The sequence below is a fragment of the Myodes glareolus genome, chromosome 7 (assembly GCF_982192425.1).
Source record: "Myodes glareolus chromosome 7, mMyoGla1.1, whole genome shotgun sequence".
NCBI lineage: Eukaryota > Metazoa > Chordata > Mammalia > Rodentia > Cricetidae > Myodes > Myodes glareolus.
This window is the reverse complement of record NC_142032.1, coordinates 39056453-39081002: the sequence shown is the minus strand read 5'-3', so window position 1 is coordinate 39081002 and position 24550 is coordinate 39056453. Positions and strand designations below refer to the sequence as shown.

At 43.5% G+C, this 24550-nt stretch overlaps 1 protein-coding gene across 27 annotated transcripts in view; it reads left to right on the top strand.

The window, feature by feature from the left end:
* The window catches only part of Trpm3 (transient receptor potential cation channel subfamily M member 3), a 522878-nt gene that overhangs the window by 484246 nt on the left and 14082 nt on the right, over window positions 1-24550 (top strand). For all 27 annotated transcript variants that reach the window (XM_085693719.2, XM_085693715.2, XM_085693717.2 and 24 more), the window contains 2 exons: window positions 23785-23935; window positions 24050-24249. In XM_085693719.2, the coding sequence (XP_085549845.2) occupies window positions 23785-23935; window positions 24050-24249 (351 nt within the window). The remainder of the gene's footprint in view (window positions 1-23784; window positions 23936-24049; window positions 24250-24550) is intronic.

The window sequence follows — 24550 nt, the reverse complement described above, 5'->3', positions numbered from 1 at the left end:
CTGTCTTTTCCCTATCCTTGAATGGTTTTCTGGTCAGCCAGTGCATATTGGTTGACTATGGTTGGCTCTGCTTTCTGTAGGGGTCATGTCATACTCTAATATCCAACTGACTTGATTTACACCAAGATGTTCACCATGAGAGAAAAAAGTAGCTGAATGTTGCTCTCCAGAGAATGTGCATTTTAAAGTATCACTTAATAATGTAACCTAAAACTAATTTACTAATCCTGTCAGGTAGATCCTAGTGAGCCAAAATACTGGGTTATAGAATCATTTAAGTGCGGCTCCATTATTTTGACATACGCACATCTGAAATTAGCCTAGCTACAAGCTGCATCACGAGAAGATCTGTACAAAGACAGAGTACTAGAACCCAAAGTAGCCCCAATTTTGAGCCAAAAGTAGTTCAGACCACCCAATGCCCAGAAGAACAGAAAGATTCTGTAGTATACCTCTTTAAGTCTCAAAATAGAACAGATTATGTTTCATGTTTCTTACTCTCAGGTCTGAGTCAGTTCATGGAGGCAGGAGAAGACAGACCTAAACAAGGCTGGCAGTGTATGTGTGTATAATTTTATATATGGTCTATATATAAATTAAATGAGGGAGCACAGCAATGGAGATCTTATCAGTACTGCTCTGTTTACTTGATCTTACGTACATGCCTGCCATCAGCTGGAACATTCCCTACAGCAAATCCATCTCTTGAATTCTCACACCACAGACGTGATTGTCGGCATCTTGATTAGCCTCGGATGCTGATACATAGAATTCTGCTGTTTGATAAAGTCAGATCCCTTGGTTTGACATCCCTAAACTAAACATGAGTGCTTCTATTATAATCTGGGAGCAGTTGAAGCAGTGCATATCCATGACAACCATCGACGGAGCCAGTGCCTTCAGTCACCTACTAACGTGAAATAATAGACTCTCCTACATGCAGATAACAAAACCAGATTTGCGCTTTGTTCGCTGCTGACACAAGCCCTGTTGTAGCTGGTCCTTAACCTCTTCTCAACTGAGCCCCGGCTGCAAACCCAACCAGCTGAGGGAAGCTGTCAGTCAAGGGGTCTCCAAGCAGCTATGCCCGGGCAGAATGGTTACCTTTGCTCCCATCTGCCCCATCCACTAAAATAAAGAGGTCTCTGTTCCCATGGATCAGAAACAGATCTCAGGATAAATACCTAAAGAGGATGTCCTCAGAGTCTTCAAGTCTGTGGCCTAGGTGACCTTATCTAACACAAGATAAACACTCCAAAATCTGCACGTGTATAATATGTCCCTGTCAGTTATCTCCATTTCTCAAGGAATTTCTGAACAAAAATAATAAATAAATAAATAGGAAAATGGAAACTTAGCATTTAGAATTCTTTCATTAGATAACATGTGACCAACCTGACATAAGGATGGAGCACAAGAAAAGCCGGAATGCAGACATCAGCATACCACCCCTGCTCTCTTAGCATGACCCTCAAGATCCTCACAATGGCCAGGCACTGGGGTGCATCCCTTTAATCAGGAGGCAAAGGCAGGTAGATCTTTGTGAGTTCAAAGCCAGCCTGGTCCACATAATGAGTTTCAAGTTAGCCAGGGCTACATAGTAAAACCCCATCTTTAAAAAAAAAAATCCTCATTATTAGAAGCAGCATGGTATGGTAGCTAAAATGTTAAAATGATTCAACCTGGCATGATGGGGCATGCCTGTCATCCCAGCAGTAAGGCAGCTGAGGCAGGAGGATCTCAAGTTCCTGACCAGCCTAGGACACAGATGGAGCTCTGTTGTAGTAGTGGGGTGTGTTCGGTTGGGTGGCTTTTGTTTTGTTTTAAAGATGACAGAAACCTGGGTCTGAATTCAGGCCTTTTAGCTCTATGTCATTGGACAAGTTAGTTATCCTCTTTGCCTCAGTTTACTCATCTCTCAAATAGGCATGATAAAAGTCTATACCTCATATGTGTTTTCTTTCATTTTTTTTGTTGTTGTTGAAATTTATAAAACATACAAAAAAATTCCTGGGACAGACCAAGTGCTTAGTATTGGGTAAGCCAAACTTTTTTTTTTTTAAGTGACTAGGTAAGAACTTCCAAAATGTTTCTTCCTAGATTTGGTCCACTTCATCTTCCATATCTGCTCTTGATATAGAACTGTGTCAGTTGCTTTAGGCTCAGATGAGGGAAGAGATGGAAAAGCGCTGCCCTAGAGCCTGCTGGGCCCTTCTTCGGGAAGGCTGTAAATACAAACGCCCGCTCAGTCTTCACAGGGCCTTTCTGTCTGGGAATCTGAAACACGTTTTGCCCGACCCGTGTCAGCTCTGCTCCTTGAAAAGTCATGGAGAAGAGCGTGTCCATCGGCCTCATAACTGTGTGAGTCAGCACATCCCCTCACAGCCCAGACAGATCACATGCTCACATCACTGCATGTTGGCTTTTCGTCTTACACGGAATTCCATCTTACACGGAATTCCATCTTACACGGAATTCCATCTTACACGGAATTCCGTCTTACATGGAGTTCTAACTGCAACCACGTATGCGTGAGGTCCCTCAACCTCCTGTCAGGGAGCTTGCCTTCCTTCAGCTCTCTGTCCCTTGTGGTGTCTCTTTCCAGTCTCTGCTGCATCTGCTTGTATGACATGTGTTTGTTTGCTCGCTGAGAAGACGGCACTGGATATGCGTGCTCACCACTCTCCTTTTTCTAAACGGTGTACAAGTCTCTACTCCCCGAGTCCCGGTCTATGAGAACGCAGCAAACAGCCTTTGTCTCGGGAAGAGGCAAGGGACAGCAGCCCAAAAAGGCCAACTTGTTTCCTTTCTATGCAGACCCTAGAAACCGGCCAGTTTTTACACTGCTTGTCATTTAGTCTGTTTTAGGCTTTTTCCCACAGTTCTATTGAGACCGACTTGGCCAAAGGAAACTCTGTTTGTCCATTACTGTTCAGAATGGAGCTGCACGAAGCGTTAGCTTCTTAAAACTGCGTCAGCCAGGGTTTTAAAGAACAAATGCAGATCAGCTCTCGCATGCCACCGCTGTGTGAGCTGGGCTGTTTTTACAGTGGCAACGTGAAGTTGCCTCGTTTTCCAGTGTTCTTCGCGAATGTAATCAACCGGGTTGAATATATTAACAGACAATTTCTGTGAACCATCTCTCCTACGTTTTATCTTTGAAATTAAGGCATTCCTATCTCCATGAAGAAGTCAAACAGGAATCGAAATCTTTTCTTGTATGTCACACGAGGAATCAAACCATCTAGAGAAATTTAAGCCCCCTGCTGGCTCCAGCTTCATGCCGGTCTTCCTGCTTCAGTAAAGGTTAAGGCACTTAAGGAGCGAGGGGCTTTGCCTATACCTGGGCGTATTGTTCTTAGACACAGCAGGTGCACCGAACAGTGTGTGCTGAGAAGCACCGCTAGCCACAGGGAGAAAAGCCAGGCTTGGGCCCTGACGCCATACACGAGAGCCCTGTTCTCTCCCGTGCTGTGAGGCTGTCCTCTATCCGTGAAAGTTGCTTCTGTTCAAATCAGATTAGAAATCAACATTCCTCCAGTGAACTGCTGTGTGCCCAAAAGCTGGGGCGAGCTGTGTGGGTGGACGGAGCGGTAGCTGGCGAGCCCTGCTCCTAACCTCTGTTTGAGATTTTGATTTTGTTTTGAGACAGTGTCTGGCTTTGTGACCCAGGCTGCCTTCAAACGCAATGTCTACCTAAGACTGCCCTTGAACTTGAAACCCTTCGACCAAGTGCTAGGGTCACAGGCATGTGCCACCATGCCCAGCTGCCACCTATGATCACCCTTCCTCTTTATGAGTTATATTTGCAGACTATAGGGCACCAAAACATGACAACCATCGGTGTTTCTTACTGAGTGCAAACTACCAGAAAAAAAAAATCCTGAAAAGATGGCTTACCTAGGGCTGCAAAACCGTCAGGCAGAAGCATGCGTGGAGAAAGGAAAATTAGTCAGTTACTTGAATTAAACCCAGGATTGTAATACAGAATGCTTTGTTCCCACGCCTGTCACCTCAGAATCTGTTTCTCTGAGGTCTCTCCAGAGGCCCCACGTGATGCTCTCTGCCCCCAACCCTTCCTTCTTCTCCAACTGCTCTCCCAGCATGGCCTCGGGCACAGGGACCTTCCTGAGCTCACAGCACACAGCAGGCAGGCTTCACCTCAGAGCCTTTTGCTCAGCAATGCCTGCTGCGTGGGCCAGCCTTTCCTTAGCACCTCTCAGCCAACAGTCCCATCTGAGACCAGTCTGTTCCCATCCTGCTCTCCCAGGGTGGTCTCTTGGCCACCTGGACGCACTCGGGAGCCTGCCTGCTCCAGGGCCAATCACCTCCTTATATGATACTCGGTTTGTTTATTCATTATGCTCTTGTTTCCTTTTCATGGGCTCCCCGTGACCTCTGCCCCTCAGCTCACCCATTGCCTCCCAGTGCAGATGATCAAACAGCAGACGCCTTCAGCGCTTCATTCACTAGGTATGACCAGCCCGCCTCCTACAGATCCTCTATGAGTACTTCATTCACTAGGGTATGACCAGCCCGCCTCCTACAGATCCTCTGTGAGTACTTGTTAGATGAATGGCCACAGAAGCTGAGCGTGTATCAACATCATTATTAGTAATGTCCTCGTTAGTATCATTATCTCAGCCTTAAAGATGGAGATACTGAAGCTCTCGCTCATGAGTGGGCGCACGCGTACATAGCTGACAATGGCGGATTGAAGGCTCCACCTAAACCTGCCCAAGATAACACCTTGTGTGTATTAACTTCAAGATATGATGTAAAGAGATAGACCAGTGGCAGATAGCTAGCAAAGCAAAGAATGTAAGATGGTGTGACTGTGGCTAATAGATAAGCTGGGATAGACAGCAAAGGGCCCTCCCTCCACTTCCCTCTCTTCCCACAACTCCACTTCATGGATATTTATTTTAACAAATAAACCCATGAAAATTAAAGTGCTTATTTTAATGACGTATGTCAGTGTTAGTCCAGTGTATAAAGGTTTCCCGTCACCTGTTTTATAATAGTGGTATTGATATATTCAACAATAGTGGTGTTGATATTCAGCCCACATTTGAATGCCTATTCTCAACGCCACAGCAAGTGCTGGGCGCTGGCATCTAAGCCTGCCAACAGCTGTTTAGGTTCAGTGCGGAACGTGGGCTGCATACAATGTGGACTCTCTACAGCCGAAGTGCCATCAGCTGGAGGGGGAACAGCTCTAGTCGTGAGAAGAGACAGGAGTGAGGAGCCGGGAGACTGAGCCTGGCATCTGGAGTACAGAAAGGGACCAAGGGACACGGAGAGGGAAGTATGCCAGAGGATGAGAACCAGGAGGAGGGGTTGGGAGGATGAATGGCTCTCCTGCTTTGTCTCTTACCAGGGAATGTGTAAATAATGTCAGCAGGACCTCAAGCTTGCCTATGTACATGAACTGAATAAATGTTAGGGGCCATATAGATTACTTCCACGAATGTAATACCCCTCAAGCGCAGTCTGATGAGAGTCAATGGGAGTCATGGATCATTTCGGTAGTGCTGTTACGGCCTTACATCCCCTAAGGTGCATCCAGGGAAAGATGTGCCATCTGGCTTGCTGCATTGATCCCTCCAGGCACAAGTGGCCCTGATGTTCTATTACTAGCTCTATTACTACTGTCTCGATTATAGGACAGTCCCTCTTGAAGGTGGTTCCAGCTCATCCCTCTTCAGATATCTTGATGAACAGACTCACTGGAGATGTATGGGTTCCTGAAAAAGCATCTAATCCCGATTTAAAAAAAAAAAAACAGCAATACACGTGAACACATGTTTACCTATGTGTATGGAAGCTGAGATGGTGCAGCCTTTCAGGGAAATCTCATGGCCAAGGCAAGGAGAATGAATCTGTTTTCTTGCACCTGTAATAGGAGAGATCCACCTCTTGCCCCCAGAGCTCTGAAGTCAAGTAATAACTTGAGAGTTTGGGGGCAGCCTAGTCTACACAGCATGGATCAGGATAGCCAGGGCGACATAGGAAGTCCCTGTCTCAAATTTTTTAAAAAAAATTACAGTGAAATATAAATGTGTGTTGTAGCACACACTTGTAACCCTAGTGCTTGGGAAGTGGAGGAAGGATGATCAGAAATTCAAAAAGTTTCCATAGAGGTAACGGCAACACATAAGTCCAGAGAAGCAAACCACAGTTTTGTTTTTTGTTTTTTGTTTTTCTTATTCTCGTTACTCTTGTGTGACTGTGAAAAAGCAAATGCCTGACAGAAACACCTTCACAGAAGAAGAGGCTATTCCGGTATGCAGTTTCAGAGCGATCACCCCTGTGGTCACTGGCCCCACACTCTTGGACAGAGCCTCATGGCTGCAGGAATATATGGTAAAGAAGTTGCTTCACCTCATGAAGGGTGGGAACCAGAGGATAAATACTGCAAGGGGCCAGAGCAGGATAGAGCCCCAAAGGATGGACCCCCAGCGACCCTCCCGAGTCCCCACCTCTGACCTTTTGCCCACACCCTTACTGTCATGGTAACATGAACCATCAGGAATTCAAACATTCATTAAGTTGTAATTCCCACGTTCTAAGAGCACTCTCGAGAGATCCCCAAATGTGGGCATCGCTAACTTTGTAGGCATTTCTCCATCTTATTAAGTTTACAATTAACATTAACTGTTATACTTGGTCTCTGGGTTTTTATTGTTGTTTTGGTTTGAAGAAGGAGCTCATCTGATCCCATTTTGTTTAGGTTCATATCAAAATGGGGTGTGTATGTGTGAGAGTGTATGAGTGTGTGTATGTATGTGTATGTGTGTATATATGTGTGTGTGTGCATGTGTGTATGTGTGTTTATGTGTGTGTATGTATGTATGTATGTATGTGTATGTGTGCATGTATGTGTGTATTGTGTGAGGGAGAAATAGAGAGGAAAAAGAGAGAGAGAGAGATGTCAAGGTGAGCCCTCAGAAGAACTGTGACTTCTGCAGTATTTATTTCCTTCTTTCCGACCTCTGAAGACCCCGTCTCCCACCTCGTTGCTATCCCCACTATCCAGAGGGGAAACGTTCTGAAAACGGTCCTGCTCTGATGAACTACTAGTCGGAAGCTATTTCTCTCTAAGACACTAATGACACAACGAGAAACATTGGTCGCAGGAAAGCAAAGCCATTCAAACTAAGTTACAGGAGGATGGACTATGAGCCCAGTAGAGGGCATCACAGAGGGATTTGGAGACAGGAAATGCAGCATGAAGTGGGGTGATAATGAACTGGAAGTGGTTTAGGGGAGGCAGCAAATGAAGAGGTGGCCGCAGGCATCTGCTTCTCTCTACTCTCCAGTCTCTGTCCATGTCATGTCTCATACTCCCTGGCTCTCTCTTTCATCTCTTCTCTCCCTCTCTTCTCCCTTTAGATATCTTGCTTCACTCTTTTTTTATTAGATTTTTTTAAATCCAAATTCCTACTCCCTCCCCTCTTCCCATTCTCTCCACAGACCCTCGTACCCCACCCCCTCCAATCCACAGGCACCTTGCCCTGTGGAAGGTCCAAGGCCCTCCCCGCTACATCTAATCTGAGCAAGGTATATATCCAAAGAGAATAGGATCCCAAAAAACCAGTACATGCAGCAGAGACAAATCCCAGTGCCACTGTCAGTGGCCCCTCAGTCTGCCCCAGCCATACAACTGTCAGCCACAATCAGAGGGACTAGTTTGGTCCTATGCTTGTTCCTTCCCAGCCCAGCTGGAGTTGGTGAGCTCGCATTAGCCCAGGCAAACTGCTTCAGTGGATGAACCATTTATGGTCTTGACCTCTTTGCTCATATTCTCATCCTTCTGCTCTTCAACTGGACCTTGGAAGCTCAGTCCAGTGCTCCGATGTGGGACTCTGCCTCTGTTTCCATCTGTTGCTGGATGAAGGCTCTATGGTGATATTTAAGATAATCATCAATCTGAACACAGGGCAATGCCAGTTCAGGCGCCCTCTCTACTATTGCCTAGGGTCTTAGCTGGGGCCATCCTTGTGAATTCCTGGGAATTTCTCTCAAGCCAGGCTTCTTGTCAACTCCATAATGGCTCCCCCAGTCAAGATATCTCTCTACTTGCTCTCATATCTGTCCCCCCTCCATCTCGACTATCCCATTCCCTCAAGTTCTCCTCAACCCTCCCCTTCTGTCCCCTCCTCTCCCCCACCCCCCGTTCCCATGCTCCCAATCCTGTCAGGCGACCCTGTCTGTCTCCAACCCTCAGGTGGAGCTATATATGTTTTTCTTAGGGTTCACCTTATTACTTAGCTTCTCTAGGATCATGAACTATAGGCTCAATGTCCTTTGTTTATAGCTAGCATTCACTTATGAGTGAGTACAAACCATATTCGGGAAAACAATTTGGGTCTGGCTTACCTCACTCAGGATAGTGTTTTCTAATTCCATCCATTTGCATGAAAAATTTAAGATGTCGTTGTTTTTACTGCTGAGTAGTACTCTAATGTGTAAATTGCCACACTTTCTTTATCCATTCTTCAGTTGAGGGGCATCTAGGTTGTTTTCAGGTTCTGGCTATTATAAATAATGCTGCTATGAACATAGTTGACCAAAAGCTGTTGTAGTATAATTGAACATTTTTTGGGTATATTTCCAAGAATGGTATTGCTGGATCCTGAGGTAGGTTGATTCCTAATTTTCTGAGAAACCGCCATACTGATTTCCAAAGTGGTTGTACAAGTTTGCATTCCCACCAGCAATGGATGAGTGTTCCCCTTACTCCACATCCTCTCCAGCATAGGCTATCATTGGTGTTTTTGATCTTAGCCATTCTGACAGGTATAAGATGGTATCTCAGAGTTGTTTTGATTTGCACTTCTCTGATAGCTAAAGAAGTTGAACATATCCTTAAGTATCTTTTGATCCTTAAGTATCATTTGAAATTCTTCTGTTGAGAAGTCTCTGTTTAGTTCAGTACCCCATTTTTTAATTGGGTTATTTAGAATTTTACTGTCTAATTTCTTAAATACTTTATATATTTTGGAGATCAGTCCTTTGTCTGATGAGGGGTTAGTGAAGATCTTTCCCATTCTATCAGCTGCCTTTCTGTCTTATTGACTGTGTCCTCTGCTTTCCAGAAGCTTCTCAGTTTCAAGGGGTTCCATTTATTTATTGTTGCTCTTAGTGTCTTTGCTACTGGGGTTATATTTAGGAAGTTGTCTCCTATGCCTATGTATTGAAGACTGCTTCCCACTTTCTCTTTGATCAGGTTCAGGATGGTTCGATATATATTGAGGTCTTTAATCCCTTTGTATTTGAGTTTCGTGCATGGTGGTAGATTTGGATCTATTTTTATTCTTCTACATGTTGACATCCAGTTATGCCAGCACCATTCATTGGAGATGCTTTCTTTTTTCCATTGTATAATTTTAGCTTCTTTGTCAAAAATAAGGTGTTCATAGGTGTGCGGATTAATATTCGGGTCTTCAATTCAATTCCATTGGTCAAAACCTCTGTTTTTATGCCAATACCAAGCTGTTTTCATTACTGTAGCTCTGTAATAGAGCTTGATGTCAGGGATGGTAATGCCTCTGGAAGTTCCTTTATTATACAGCATTGTTTTGGCTATCCTGGGGTCTTTTTGTTTCTTCATATGAAGTTGATTATTGTTCTTTCAAGGTCTTTGAATAATTGTGCTGGAATTTTGATGGGGATTGCATTGAATTTATAGATTGCTTTTGGTAGGATTGCCATTTTTACTATGTTGATCCTTCCTATCCAAGAGCGTATGAAATCTTTCCATTTTCTGGTATCTTCTTCAATTTCTTTCTTCAAAGACTTAAAGTTCATGTCAAATAGATCTTTCACTTCCTTGGTTAGTGTTACCCCAAGATAGTTTATGTCATTTGCAGCTATTGTGAAAGGTGAAGTTTCTCTGATTTCCCTCTAAGCTCCCTTATCATTTGTGTATAGGAGGGTTACTGATTTTTTTTTAGTTGAACTTGTATCCTGCCACATCACTGAAGGTATTTATCAGCTGTAGGAGTTCTCTGGTAGAGTTTTGGGGATCACTTATGTATACTGTCATATCATCTGCAAATAACAAAACTTTGACTTCTTCCTTTCCAATTTGAATCCCCTTGATCTCCTGTTGTTGTCTTATTGCTTTGACTAAAACTTCAAGAACTATGTTGAAGAGATAAGGAGAGAGTGGACAGCCTTGTCTTGTTCCTGATTTTAGTGGAATTGCTTTGAGTTTCTCTCCATTTAATTTGATGTTAGCTGTTGGCTTGCTGTATATTGCTTTTATTATATTTAGATATGATTCTTGTATCCCTAATCTTTCCAAGACCTTTATCATAAAGGGGTATTGAATTTTGTCAAATACTTTTTCAACATCTAATGAAATGATCATATGTTTTTTTCAGTTTATTTATATGATGGATTACATTGATAGATTTTTGCATTTTGAACTAGCCCTGCATCTCTGGGATGAAACCTACTTGATCATGGTAGATGATTTTTTTGATGTGTTCTTGGATTCGGTTTGCCAGTATTTTATTGAGAATTTGTGCATCCATGACCATGAGTGAGATTGGTCTGTAATTCTCTTTCTTGGTTGAATCTTTATGAGGTTTTGGTATCAGGGTAATTGTAACCTCATAAAAAGAGTTTGGCAATGACCCTTCTGTTTCTATTATATGGAACACTTTGAGGAGTGTAGGTATTATCTCTTCTTGAAAGTTCTGGTAGAATTCTATACTAAAGCCATCCGGCCCTGTGCTTGTTTTGGTTGGGAGGTTTTTGATGACAGATTCTATCTCCTTATAGGTCTATTTAAATTGCTCACCTGGTCTTGATTTAATTTTGGTATGGTATCTATCTAAAAAATTGTTCATTTTTTTATATTTTCTAATTTTGTGAAGTACAGGTTTTTGTAATAGGACCTAATGATTTTCTGTATTTCCTCAGTGTCTGTTGTAATGTCCTCCTTTTCATTTCTGATTTTGTTAATTTGGATGTTCTCTCTCTGCCTTTTGATTGGATAAGATTTTGTCAGTCTTGTTGATTTTATCAAAGAACCAGCTCTTTGTTTCATTGATTCTTTATATTGTTTTCTGTGTTTCTATTTTGTTGATTTCAGCCCTCAATTTGATTATTTCCAGCCTTCTACTCCTCCTGGGTGAGTCTGCTTCTTTTTCTTCTAGAGCTTTCAGGTGTGCTGTTAAGTCTCTAATGTGAGCTTTCTCTGTTTTCTTTATGTGGGCACTTAGAGCTATGAACTTTTCTCTTAGCACTGCTTTCGTAGTGTCCCATATGTTTGGATACGATGTGCCTTCATTTTTGTTGAATTCAAGGTAGACTTTAATTTCTTTCTTTATTTCTTCCTTGACCCAGGGGTGGTTCAGTAATTGACTGTTTAGTTTCCATGAGTTCGTAGGCTTTCTGGGGGTGGAATTGTTGTTAAATTATAACTATTCCATGGTGATCCAATAAGACACAGATGGTTACTACATTTTTTTATATCTGTGGATGCTTGCTTTGTTACAGACTATGTGATAAATTTTAGAGAAGGTTCCATGAGGTGCTGAGAAGAAGGTATATTCTTTTGTATTTGGATGGAATATTCTATAGATGTCTGCTAAGTCCATTTGCTTCATGACATCTGTTAGTTCTCTTATTTCTCTGTTAAGTTTCTGTCTGGTTGACCTATCCATTGGTGAGAGAGGAGTGTTGAAATCTCCTACTATTAGTGTGTGGGGTTTGATGTGCGATTTAAGTTTTAGTAATGTTTATTTTACATATGTGGGTGCTCTTGTATTTGGGGTATAGATATTCAGGATTGAGATTTCATCTTGATGAATTATTCCTGTTCTGAGTATAAAGTGTCCTTCTCCATCTCTTCTAATTGATTTGAGTTTGAAATCTATTTTGTTAGATATTAGGATAGCTACACTCACTTGTTTCTTAGGTCCATTTGTTTGGAAAACCTTTTCCCAACCCTTTACTCTGAGGTAGTGTCTGTCTTTGAGGTTGAGGTGTATTTCTTGTAAACAGCAGGAGGCTAGATCCTGGTTTTGTATCCATTCTCTTAGCCTGCATCTTTTTATAAGTGAATTGAGTTCATTGATATTAGGCAATATTAATTACTAGTGGTTGTTAACTCCAGTTATTTTTCAGCAGTAGTGTTTGTGTGTTTCTCTTCTTTTTGTTATGCTGGTGAGGGGTTATCAGATGTCTGTGTTATTATGGGTGTAGTTAGCTTCCATGGGTAGAGGTTTTCTTTCTAGTACTTTCTGTAAGGCTGGTTTTGTGGATACGTATTGTTTAAATCTGTTTTTGTCATGGAATATCTTGTTTTCTTCATTGATGGTGAATGCAAGCTTTGCTGGGTATAGTAGTCTGGGCTTACATCCATAGTCTCTTAGTATCTGCAGCACATCTGCCCAGGACCTTCTGGCTTTCATGGTTTCCATAGAGAAGTCAGGTGTAATTCTGATAGTTTACCTTTCTATGTTACTTGACCTTTTTTCTTTGCAGCTCTTAATATTCTTTCTTTATTCTATATGTTTTGTGTTTTGATTATTATATGGTGGGGGAATTTTTTATCTAGTCTATTAGGTGTTCTGTAAGCTTCTTGTACCTTCATAGGGATATCCTTCTTTAGATTGGGAAAGTTTTCCTCTATAATTTTGTTGAATATATTTTCTGTGCCTTTGAGCTGGATTTCTTCTTTTTCTACCCCTATTATTCTTACGTTTGGTCTTTTCATGGTGTCCCAAATTTCATAAATGCTTTGTGTTAAGAATTTGTGGAATTTAATGTTTTCTTTGACCAATGAGTCTATTTCTATAGTATCTTCAGTGCCTGAGATTCTTTCTTCTAATCTCTTGTATTCTGTTGGTTATACTTGTCTCTGTAGTTCCTGTTTGTTTACCGAGATTTTCCATATACAGAATTCCCTCGGTTTGTGCTTTCTTTATTACATCTGTTTCAGTCTTCAAGTCTTGAACTATTTTCTTCACCTGTTTGATTGTTTTTTTTTTTTCTTGGTTTTCATGGGTTTCTTTGAGAGATTTATTAGTTTCTTCCAACTTTTTGTTTGTCTTCTCTACCATTTCTTTAAGGGAGTTTTTCACTTTCTCTTTAAAGGTCTCCATCATTTTCATAAAGTTATGTTTAAAGTCGTTTTCTTCTACTTCTTCTGGGTTAGGATGATCAAGTCTTCCTGTTGTGTATCCACTGGGTTCTGATGTTACCATGTTGCTTTGTAGGATGTTGGAAGAATTCTTGCATTGATGCCTACCCATCTCTTCCTTCAAATGAGGCTGGCAGTGTCTTGGGCATCTTGGTCCAGTCCTTGCTGTGGCTGTCTCTTAGGTCTCCTCTTAGGTCCCCTCAGTTTTGGAGCAGGCTGTGTTTCAGGGTTCCACGGATCTCACAGGCAAATAGGCAGGTTTGGGGGCGGGGTGGGTTGGGGGCTAGCCCAGTCACAGGAAAACTCCTTGCTGGCTGGCTAGAAAAGCCGGAGGAGTTGGAGAGAGGCCCCTGGGTTTTATCCCACTGGAGAGGGGATTTCTGGAGAGGTCTCAGAAAGTGCGGCATCCAGCTGTCCGGTTCTGTGGCCACTGACTCACCTCTTAGGTCCCCTCAGTATTGGAGCAGGCTGTGTTTCCTCTTGCTTCACTCTTATGGGACCAATATGGCCTGGTTCTACCTGTCTTTCCAATTAAGTATCTGCCATTGTCTAGCTAAAATCTGTGTACTGCAAATTAACTTCTGAAGACCAAGTCTGACTAGCCACTGGTCAGCGATAGGATATGTTCCAATTAGCCATGACCTGAATTAGAGGTGGATGGTTCTTAGACCTGCCCTATCTGGATACCAATGATACAGTCTTTAACTCTTTAGTGCCATTCTGGTTTATACTCACCTGCTGTTCGCCGCTTTCTTTTTGAGCTGTTCAGACAATTGTACCCCTGACCCATTTGGAAACCAATTCACTACTCTAACCTAATGACTTAGAAAGCATGATGTCCCAAACCTAGGTATGTTGTGGGTATATTGGAGGTGTTCTGGGGAAGGAGGAAAGCATTCAACTACTTTTCATCAGAAGAAAAAAACTAAACAAAGGACTTTGTCTTTTTAAAGGACTACCTCTTCCTACAGTGAGTATAGAAAAGTATCTTTAAGACTCAATTGTGCTAGAGGGCAAACCATCCCAAACTCCATGGCTTTTTTAACCCCCAGCACTTACTGAGTTCACAAGCCTGTACACCAACTGAATGGTTATTCTTGCCCCGGCTGCTGGGGGATCAACTATCAGCTGATTCACAACAGCAACAACTCAGACAGTAGAAGCATGTCAGAGCAGAGGCTCCATGTGCATGTGCCTCACCTCTGACTGGCTAGCATATCTGCTGTGCTGATGGTTGGGGTAGAAGGGTAGAAACAGAGACACATAGGTCTTTCTCGAAGTCCTATATGGATCATACTGACAAATATCCCATTTACCAACATGGTCAAATTCAGAGTCTAAGGGCAAGGAAACAGATTCCACATATGCAGTGGGAACTCCACAGTCACTTGGCCAAAAAAGATGAATATAGGGAAGGGGGGGGGAGTTAGGACTGTTGAGGCAATCAACCTGCTATATCTTAGCTCTAACTCAGTGGCTTGAACAATAGCCTCCTATATATCTTCAGTCTTCCCTAGAGAGACTAGAATACAACTATCGTGATAGGAATTCCTAAAACAAAACAATGGACTACCAAGGTTGGAATGTTGAAGCTATTTCCAGAAATAGCAAATAAATAACAAATTATATGTAAATTAGCAAAAACATAGCACTGAGATGTTGGAAAGAATCGGATTCACTTCCCTCTTCCCCCCAGATCACCTCTCAACATATCCACAATATACCTAGGTTTGGGACATTCTGCTTTCTAAGCCATTAGATTGAAATAAATTATGAACAGCTCAAAACTAAAATTGTGTTAATAGCCAGTGACTACATACCAGGATGCCCCTAAAAAGTTAAAGACTGTATCACTGGTACCCAGGTGATACAGGCTTAAGGACCTCATGACTTTTCTTGGAATCATGGACCAACACAATGTTAAGAGCAGATGAAGTTTGGGCATCATCTAATTTAGTATTTCTCAACATTTAATCTCTATTTTGTAACCTCTGTTCTGTTCTTAGTAATTTTTCAACTGAATCACTTTTTAAAACTCAATTTACTTAAAAAAATTATACCATGCCCATAAGTTGAAAATGACTATGATTTGATGTAAATAGAAGATAACCACAGAAGAAATAAAAGGAAAACACTACACTATTATGATATTCTTGGCAGATGCTTCAGCATGTCTCAACTTTACTGGAAATGGGGTTAGTGAAGGATGAGTTAAACAAACATTATCCTCAAACTGACAATGTCCTCCTGATGAAGTCAGGAAGGGTTGAATGAATCTTGAAAAGGTCATTTGCTTAGCATCTAACTCAATGCTATTTAGTGCTCTGTTCTCATAACCTAAAATCATCATGGACTCCCTGACCAGAGAAGGTGCCATCCTTTGAGAAAAATCAATTCTTTAACTCCCTTCATTCACAGATACAGGACTCTAGGCATCCTGGTGAATTCTAATGGCTGTTGGGCCATGTTATGAAAAGGCAGCATCATCTCTAGCAGTTGAGTTAGGGACTAGGAAAAGAAGTCAGCCATAAAAGAAGTAATAAGACAGGAACTAGCTGATGGTCCCTTTGTACAGAATTCAGTCTGATCTGGTTTACACTTACCTTTATAACTCCTGTCCTTGACTACATGGGACACTGTCTATCAACCCCTACAAGCAATAGAAACTGTCCCTAGCTTCCAAATAGATCTAACACAATTTAAGACCTTTAAATAAGAAAAATTCTGGAAAGAGGTATCAATACAAAGAGAAATATCTTCAGTTATTTCATCCCAAAGATTATTATGCTACAAAGAAGACCCAAGGGCAATTCTCCAAGAGTTAGCCCTCAGAGCAGGTGCCAGGACTGTGGCCATAGCACTCCAGGTCTTTCAGTCAAACTCATCATCTTAGTTAGGATTTCTGTTGCTGTGAAGAGGCGCCATGACCACAGAAACTCTTATAAAGGAAAGTATTTAATTGGGGTTGGCCTATCGTTTCAGAGATTTAGTCCATTATCATCATGGACAAGTAGCATGCAGGCAGACATGGTGTTGGAAAAGGAGCTGAGTTCTGTGTCTTAATCTGAGGGCAGCAGAAGCAACCTGTATACTACTCTGAGCACAGCTTGAGCAGAGCAGACCTCAAAGTCCCCCCCACCCCAGTGACACATTTCCTCCAACAAAGTCATGCCAACTCCAACAAAGTCACACATCCTAATAGTGCCTCTCCCTGTGGGGGTCATTTTCTTTCGAACCTGTAACATGAGGGCTGGCTTGTTGGGGTTTCTGTCCCGCCCAGTACCCCAACAAGCCAGCAAGTCCCAAGGAAAATCACACACAAGACTCCATAAGATTATAAACTGATTGGCTCATTAGGTCAGGCTTCTTGTTAACTCTTATAACTTATATTAACCCATTATTCTCATCTATGTTAGCCATAATGGCTCCGTACCTTTTTCAGCTGGGCAGGTTACATGCTGTCTCTTCGGTGGTCTGCGCAGGAGTGCCCGAGGGACCTTCCTCCTCCGTAGCCTTATTCTATTCTCATTGCCCCACCTCTACTTCCTGTCTGGTTGACCCGCCTATACTGCCTGCCTGGCCAATCAGCGTTTTATTAAAATATGATTGACAGAATACAGACAATTCTCCCGCATCACGAACCACCACATGAATAAAGTAATACTCTTCATCTTCTTATCTTTTAAAAGTGGATTTTTTATTACATTGTTTATTTATTTCTCTACTGCAGGGAGCTTATATGCATGTCATGGTGCATGTGTGGAGGACAAAGGACAACTCACAGATGTTAGTTCTCCTCTTCTACCATGTGTGCCCCAAGGATGGACCCTCAATAGGTTCCTTCATCCACTGAGTCATAGTGCCAGCCCTTAAAACAGATTTTTGGTTGAAAATCATTTTCTTAAAAAATAAAATGGAATTTAAAAAGTCGGATGTTCAACTAAACTCTTTATTCTATTGACTGTGGTTTTGGATTAAGCTTGTAGGCATTTTTTTTCCAGATGTGAGAGGAAGTGATAGTCCTTAAAAAATCACTCTCCTTGTCTTATCTTTAAGAATAACACTAGTCAAACAACGGTCCATCTTTAATTTTAAATATTTCTGATTTTGAGGGAACAACATGGTACACATTTTGAAATAATGAACATTTTCTTTCCCTGCTTATTGTAGGAGAGGAAAACAAAAGGCAACCTCAGTGCCTCCTCCAACTTATGAACCTGCTCTTCTTCTCCATGCTCTGGCCTTTAAAGAGCCCCATTCGGCTCTTCCTGCATCTGAATAGTGCAGGCTAGTGATATAGGAATAATAAAAAAGACCAAGTGTCTATAAAATTCCCTCATTTGTCTGTAGTCGAGAGGCTCCCCTCATCCTTATGCTGTTCCCTCTTCAGAGTCCCTGAGGAAAGAGACTCTCATCCACCCTGTATGGATGGCTCCATTGTTCTTCCCGAATTCTTCTGAGACACTGACAAAGGTTTTGAACTTTCTGACCTTCTGTTAAGTCAAAACTATATAGAGATCATGCCTCAAGCTCAAGACTTTGGATTTAAGCATGCAGTAGTTGGTCACTAGTGTTAGCACACTGACAAAGCCACTGGAGAAAGTGGCGAATACCCAGGTCAGAGATCAAAGGGAGGTTGTACCCATTTCTCCTGTATTCATAATTACATCATCGGTACAAACGCCAAGGCATGCAGCAGGAACTCAGCAGGACTTGGGTAAAGAGAATAACTGTAGTGTTATCTTGTGTTAGCTATACAGCCTTGAATGAGAAAGGCATGCTGCCCCGCAACTGTAAAGCAGGGCGTTTCTTTTCTTTTTCGTTTTTCTTTCTAGTTGAAATCGGGTCCCGCTATGTAGCCGAGTCTGGCCATGAACTCCCAATCCTCCTGCTCCACCTCCTGAGTACTCGAATGACAGCTGTGTGTACCACCACACCTGGCTAAGGTCAGCGTGTTCCTTACAGAGCTGGGAGGAAGAGCCGTGTAAAGTTCCGGTGGAGGTGGATGCCTACCATCCCTTCCACAGATGCTTACTTCAGGTCTGCCATCTGGGCTTCTGAGGGACTCAGATGAAAGAAGAACTGAGGTTAATATTGTCTGAAGACTCATCCACTTTTAAAGCTGCCCCCTTTGAATTGGCAAGGTGCAGGGTCAAGTTCTGGGGGTCTGTGATATGTGGGAAGAAGTCCATGTCACACATCAGAAATGTCTAGAATAGGAAGGGTGTCTAAGTCTGGCACTCTGGGTTCCTGGGCACCTGGGATATTGATCAAGTGTCAACCAAACCTTGTAGACTGAGTGGGAGCCTTAAAAGAGACTGAAAATACCTTTCATCCCAATCCTTGCATTCCCATTTTTACAACAGGCTAAGTATGGCCCTGTGCCTTGTATGAATTAACAGTTCATTGGCAATACTTCCAAGAGTTTTATCTAGGAAAGGATTCCAAAGTAACATCTTGGCTTAAAGGGGAGAATGTAAGGATTAATTAACATCTACCATGAGTACTGGATGAGGTAGGAAGGCTGGTTTGCTATGGAGAATTATACAACAACATGCGGAGTAAGATCTTCTATTGTTCTGGACAGAGACTTTGGGAGGAAAATCCTATTTTTTTCTGTCAGTTTTTTGCTATCACAAGAGTTTTCTAGACTATCAGATTATTGCAGCACTTGATGAGACCTAGGAGTAATTAGGACAGATACTCAGGCTCTGACCTGGTAACAGACATCAGTTCGCACCCAGAGAAATGCATGACACTAGATCCTGGTGTCCAGCATCACCATGTTTAGCTGCATATCTCTGTCCAGCACCTGCATGTGTAAAGTAGTGCCCAGGAGGCTGTGTTCTTCAGCTTGGTGAACAAGAGAGACAAAAATTCTGATCTCAGGGCTTATATTCTTGGAAGGATGCTGTTGACCCTTGTTTCAGGTTAGGTTCTACCTGTTTCGGTGATGGGAGCTGAACTCAATGTCCTGTTTATGCTAGTTAAGTACTCTTATCACAAGCTGTATACTAACCCCCTTAGTTACTAATAAGGGTTTATGGGGGATGGGGTAGTTCCAACCACTGGGATGCCGTTCCACAGCCTATGGAGTAGCTTTTCTCATTGCCCACACACTCTTGCCAGACTGTGACTAGCCCACCAGTGCATTCCAGAGCCCAGTTGTCCATTTCTACCTCTGAATGCCTCGTTAGTGGGAACTGGCACTTCCAGTTTCTTCCCTGTGATGTGTCAGTGTGACCCACATAGACAAATCCCGGGAGTCCCTTCAAATTTGGCTAGAACTGCACAGCCAAATCAACAGTTATAGCCAAACTGCTCCTCTGTGCTCACACCTGCCCTATGGTGCTGCTTCTAGAACTCACTCTCTTTGCTCTCAGGGTTGGTGGCTCTGTCCAAGTATTTGACCAGCTCTTCAGACCTGTATCCATCCCCCTGATTTTGCAATAGTCTTTATTGCCAGTTTTTGAGGCCGCAGTTGGACAAAAGTTCAGCCTTATCATACTAGACCCTTTAAATGGTTTCCTTTGGAGAAGGAGGAGAGCAGCCGAATCTCTGCTTGGACTCCTAAAACTTAGACACTGATTCAGCCTCAGCATCAGGTCAGATGCTGTATCACTGGGTACCACTCCCAATCTTTCTATACTATTCCAAGGCTCTAACTATGAACATCTTGTTTTACTGACTGTGGACAGGGAGGGATTGAGGGTAATTATATCAGCTGGTTCCCTCTCTATCTCCCCCTTCCCCCCCCCCACCCTTGTGTATGTGAGGCTGTAGCACACAAGTGTAGAAGGGAGCGGCGGGCTGTGTCCCGCCACCTGGCTCCCGGCTAGCTTTATCCGAAATAATTACATGGAAACTGTATTCATTTAAACATTGTTTGGCCCATTATCTGTAGCCTCTTCTTGGCTAACTCTTACATATTGATCTAACCCATTTTTAATAATCTGTGTAGCACCACGAGGTGGTGGCTTATCAGGAGGATTCTAACCTGCAGCTATCTCGGAGAGGAGAGTCATGGCGACTGCCTCACTTTCCTTCTTCCCAGCATTCTGTTCTGTCTACTCCACCCACCTATGTTCTAACCTATCAGGCCAAGCAGTTTCTTTATTAATTAGCCAATAAAAGCAACAGAAATACATAAGACTCTCTTACATCACACAAGCCTCTTCCTGTGTCCCGTGTCAGCCTCCATAGTGCTGGGATTGCAGTTACACACCACCATGCCTACCTACTGTCAGGAATCTTCATTGCAAGTGGTAACAACCCAATTAAAACTGACTTTGGAAAAACAGAATTGTATGGTTCATGTAACTGGAGAGGGCTGGGTTCCTACTTGTCTTAGTTGGTCATTAATTTTTGTTCTCTATGATGTCCTCTCGGTCAGGCCCTTTCTACTTGATAGCCTAACATTTTGTCATAAATGGCGGGGATGAGGAGAGCAAAGTGAGTCCACAGAAATAAACAGGATGCCCTTACTCAAGAAAAGGGCAGGGGATCTGGGAGAGCTAGAATCCACACACATCTACTGTAGGGACTCTGCTGACTGTCGTTGACAAAGGCGCCAACAGCATGCCCCTTGATAACTGAGAGTGACTAATTTCGTGTTTGCAGAAGTATTGGGAGAAAAAGGACCCAAGTGCAAAGGGAGAAAAGTAAGAAAGGGGGGAAGAGTGATAACAACCACTCCACATACCCCTCAACCACCATCCATGGACTGTCTGGGTGCATATGCTTGGGGGCATCCCCGGCAACTTGTTGGTATCATAGTACCGTCGAAATAGCTTACCATCCTTCTTGAAAACTGCTGCTTGTCAGGCTTGGAAGGTACCCTGTTCAACCCCTTTAGTGGTAGGTATCAGTGTATCTATTTGAGTTATTGGACATTCTAGTGGCGTCAAATACCCAGAACAAGGGAGTCATCCGTAGCCCTCGTGGAGCAATGCTTTGCACTAACTGCTGCCTATCACGCTTACAACGTCTTTGCTGATATTACCAAATAAAGACTGTCCCTTAACTATTCACTTTTACTGGTGTTATCACTGTCACGAGGAACGTCTAACTCATTCACCCTGCACTTCTTGCTGTAGATGACGTTCCTCAGACTGTCCTGAAATCTATACTGCCAGTCTGAACCAACTAAGTAGGACCACAGAAGCTCACACATGGATGTTCAAGAGATTTCTCCACTCAGTCATCAAACACTGTCTATCCTGGGGTGCATATGAACATGCTATGTGTATGGCTGAGCAAAGAGGAAGGGTAAACTTGAAGAGCAATGCCTCAGTGGGAATCTCGTGAATGGGACAAACAAGTAATTGAGCAGTGGCTATAGTGTGAGAGCCCCAAGAGAAACAGCGAGAGTGTTAGGAGTTAAAGTATATGATTAGCCGAATCCGGGCTAAAAGGGTAGATGGTGGGCTGCAAGGCGCACACTAAAGAGAAGACATGAGCCCTGGGTGAAGCTTGGGAGTGGCACCAGGTTGTCGGCTGATCTTATGGAAGCAACAGAAACAATGTGGCTCAAAATCAGGAAGTCAGAGGGAGACTGGATTTCTAGGAACTGCAGGAAACTTGATCCAGTTTGTGCCCCTAGGGAGAAGTGAGAAGAGATAGCCCTGGGGAGCCACCTGCAGAATTTGGACATCACCTGTTGGTGAATTTCCTTCCAGGACCCTCTTACAGGGCTGTCTTGTGTGGTCAGGGCTACAGATGTCAATAACAAGATTCTGCCTTCTAGAAAACACCCCATTCCCACATCCAACTATCCGGCAATAGAGCCAAAAGGAGCACTTTGGCCTTCTTATCTTAGCCATAAAATCAGGATCTTGGGTGCCTGATGCTAATAAAATCTTTGCTGGCTGCAAAGGTATTTTAATTAAAAAAAAAAAATTCATGCGACTCTTCCCGCCTAACTAAAGCTCCGTTACTCAACCTCTAAAGTAAGTAGCAAGGAAGGCTAAGAGCAAATGCCATGCCTATGACTCCGGGGACTTCTGGTTCAATCTCGGGTGGGTGTTCGCAGTGTTTCTAGCTGCCAGGTGACCCCTGGATAGTTAGAGCTGAGAACCTGCAGCGTGCAATGCCTGGCAGAAGGAGTTCTGAGAAGAATGGGCCCTCTTTCTGTACTCCTCAAGTCTTATAGATTGCCACGCCCCCCCCCTTTCTTCCAGATGCTCAGCTGCAGCCTGTAGGAGCTGCTGAGGCCTCCTGAGATGCTCTTATCCACAGCTTACAGACATACGGTTACACTCTTCAAACGGCTGCACTGGCAGGGCAAGCTCACCTACTCCTAGTACTTACAAGCAACTTCTGGCTCTGCGATGGTTTGAATGAGAACGGCCCCCGTAGGCTCATATATGTGAATGTTTGGGTCCCTGCTAGTAGACTGTTTAGAAAGGATTAAGGGGCGTGGCCCTGTTGGAGGAGGTGTGTCACTGGGGGTGGGCCTTAGCTTCCATACCAGGCCCAAGTTCATTCTTTCTCTTTCTCTGCCTGCTGTCTATGAATCAGATGTGAGCTCTTAGCTACCACTCAGCCTATGCTGTTTACCTATTGCCATGATTCCCACCATGATGGTCATGGACTAAACCTCTGAAACTGTAAGCTAGTCGCCCCCCTCTCCCAATGCTTTCTTTGATAAGGTGCCTTGGTCACCATATCTCTTCACAGCAATAGAAGAGTAACAAAGACAGACTCTATGAGCTAACTTTACAGGACCGTAAAGCATTATTGAAGACTCCCCCTCCCCCACTTACCTTGAAACTCCAAACTGGTCTCATTAGCACATTACTTCCTCTCACCCAGTCCCACACATCGCCTTCCTCCCGGTTCCCACCTCCACATCTCCCTGAACACCGTCTTTGCCATGTAGTTGCTGCAGTTAGATTGTATGCCTTGTCCCTGAAATGCACGACTTGGAATGAAAATGTAGTTGGTTTGCTATTTAAAGGCAAGTAGCTCTGGGCGTTGTGGTCCCTCCCTGTCACACCACACCCTAGTATCCTCCTCCATCAGGGGCACCAAGTGACAAGCTCTCTTGGTGCCTCCCGGGGTGCTGCCCTGGACTGTTCCTTCTGTCCTGAGACAGCAAATCGTTGGTTGGGGTAGTGGATTGTTTCCCACAGCAATTAGCGGTTGCCCTGGTGTTAATTTCCAATCAATAGCCTGCCATGCTCGACTCTGAGCTGTCCGCTGGGGGCCTCTACAGCGCATTTTGAAAGTAACTTGCCAGGAGGTAGGACTCTGGCCCTGGCTCCTCCAAAAGCCTTCAGCAAGGGTTTTAGAAACACCAAATACCCCCTCACCACTGCCAGGGGCCAAGGGACTGAGGGACCAGGCAGGTGGCTCTAGACACCTTTCGCAGTCTGATGACAGATTGGGGACACAGGTGGAACCGCCTCTCCTCAAGAGTGGTGGCCCTTTGAATATTCATGAAGCTCTCATTTTCCAATTTTGGCTTTTTTTGAAACTTTCTGCTGTTTGAGGTGGCTGTATTTTTTTTTCTTCCATTTAAACCCCTCATTTAAATGTCTCTCTGTCTCTCATTCTTTCTCTCTCTCGTGTAAATCAAATTGCCTTGATTTCTCACTTTTTGACTATGTTGCTTCCTCTAGCCCCCTGTGGACAGAATGAGACCCGAGAAGATGGCAAGACAATCCAGCTACCTCCATGCAAGACAGGAGCATGGATTGTGCCGGCCATCATGGCCTGCTATCTCTTGGTGGCAAACATCCTTCTGGTCAACCTCCTGATTGCGGTCTTCAAGTGAGTGATCACACTTTAGGCAGACAGGTGGATGGATGGGCAGCATGGATGGAGGGAGCTGATATTTCAAAAAGTAATGATTTTTTTTTGTCTTGTGACTCTGATCTGTTTCAGCAATACGTTTTTTGAGGTAAAGTCGATATCCAACCAAGTCTGGAAATTTCAGAGGTACCAACTCATCATGACATTCCACGAGAGGCCGGTTCTGCCCCCTCCGCTCATCATCTTCAGCCACATGACCATGATATTCCAACATGTGTGTTGCCGGTGGAGGAAACACGAGAGTGACCCAGATGAAAGAGACTACGGCCTGAGTGAGCGGCAAGCTGGCACCTGCCCCTGGAAGTTCCCAGTAGTTCCCATAGGCAGGCAGGCAGGATCCATGCCCTGCTTGGTTCTCCTGCCTGATTTCTCCTGCCTCCTGCCTATTTAGGGGAGGAGGAATCGGACCTACTTGATGAGATACATGACAGAAGGAAGACAGCATAGCATGAGCAGAATCCACAATTCTTAGCCTCTTCTTACTAAGAGAAAAGCCACTCTCCAATAGAGTTAGGTAGTCACCTCATACACTCTCACTTTCCAAAGATCCCACAGCAAATCAGCCACATTGTT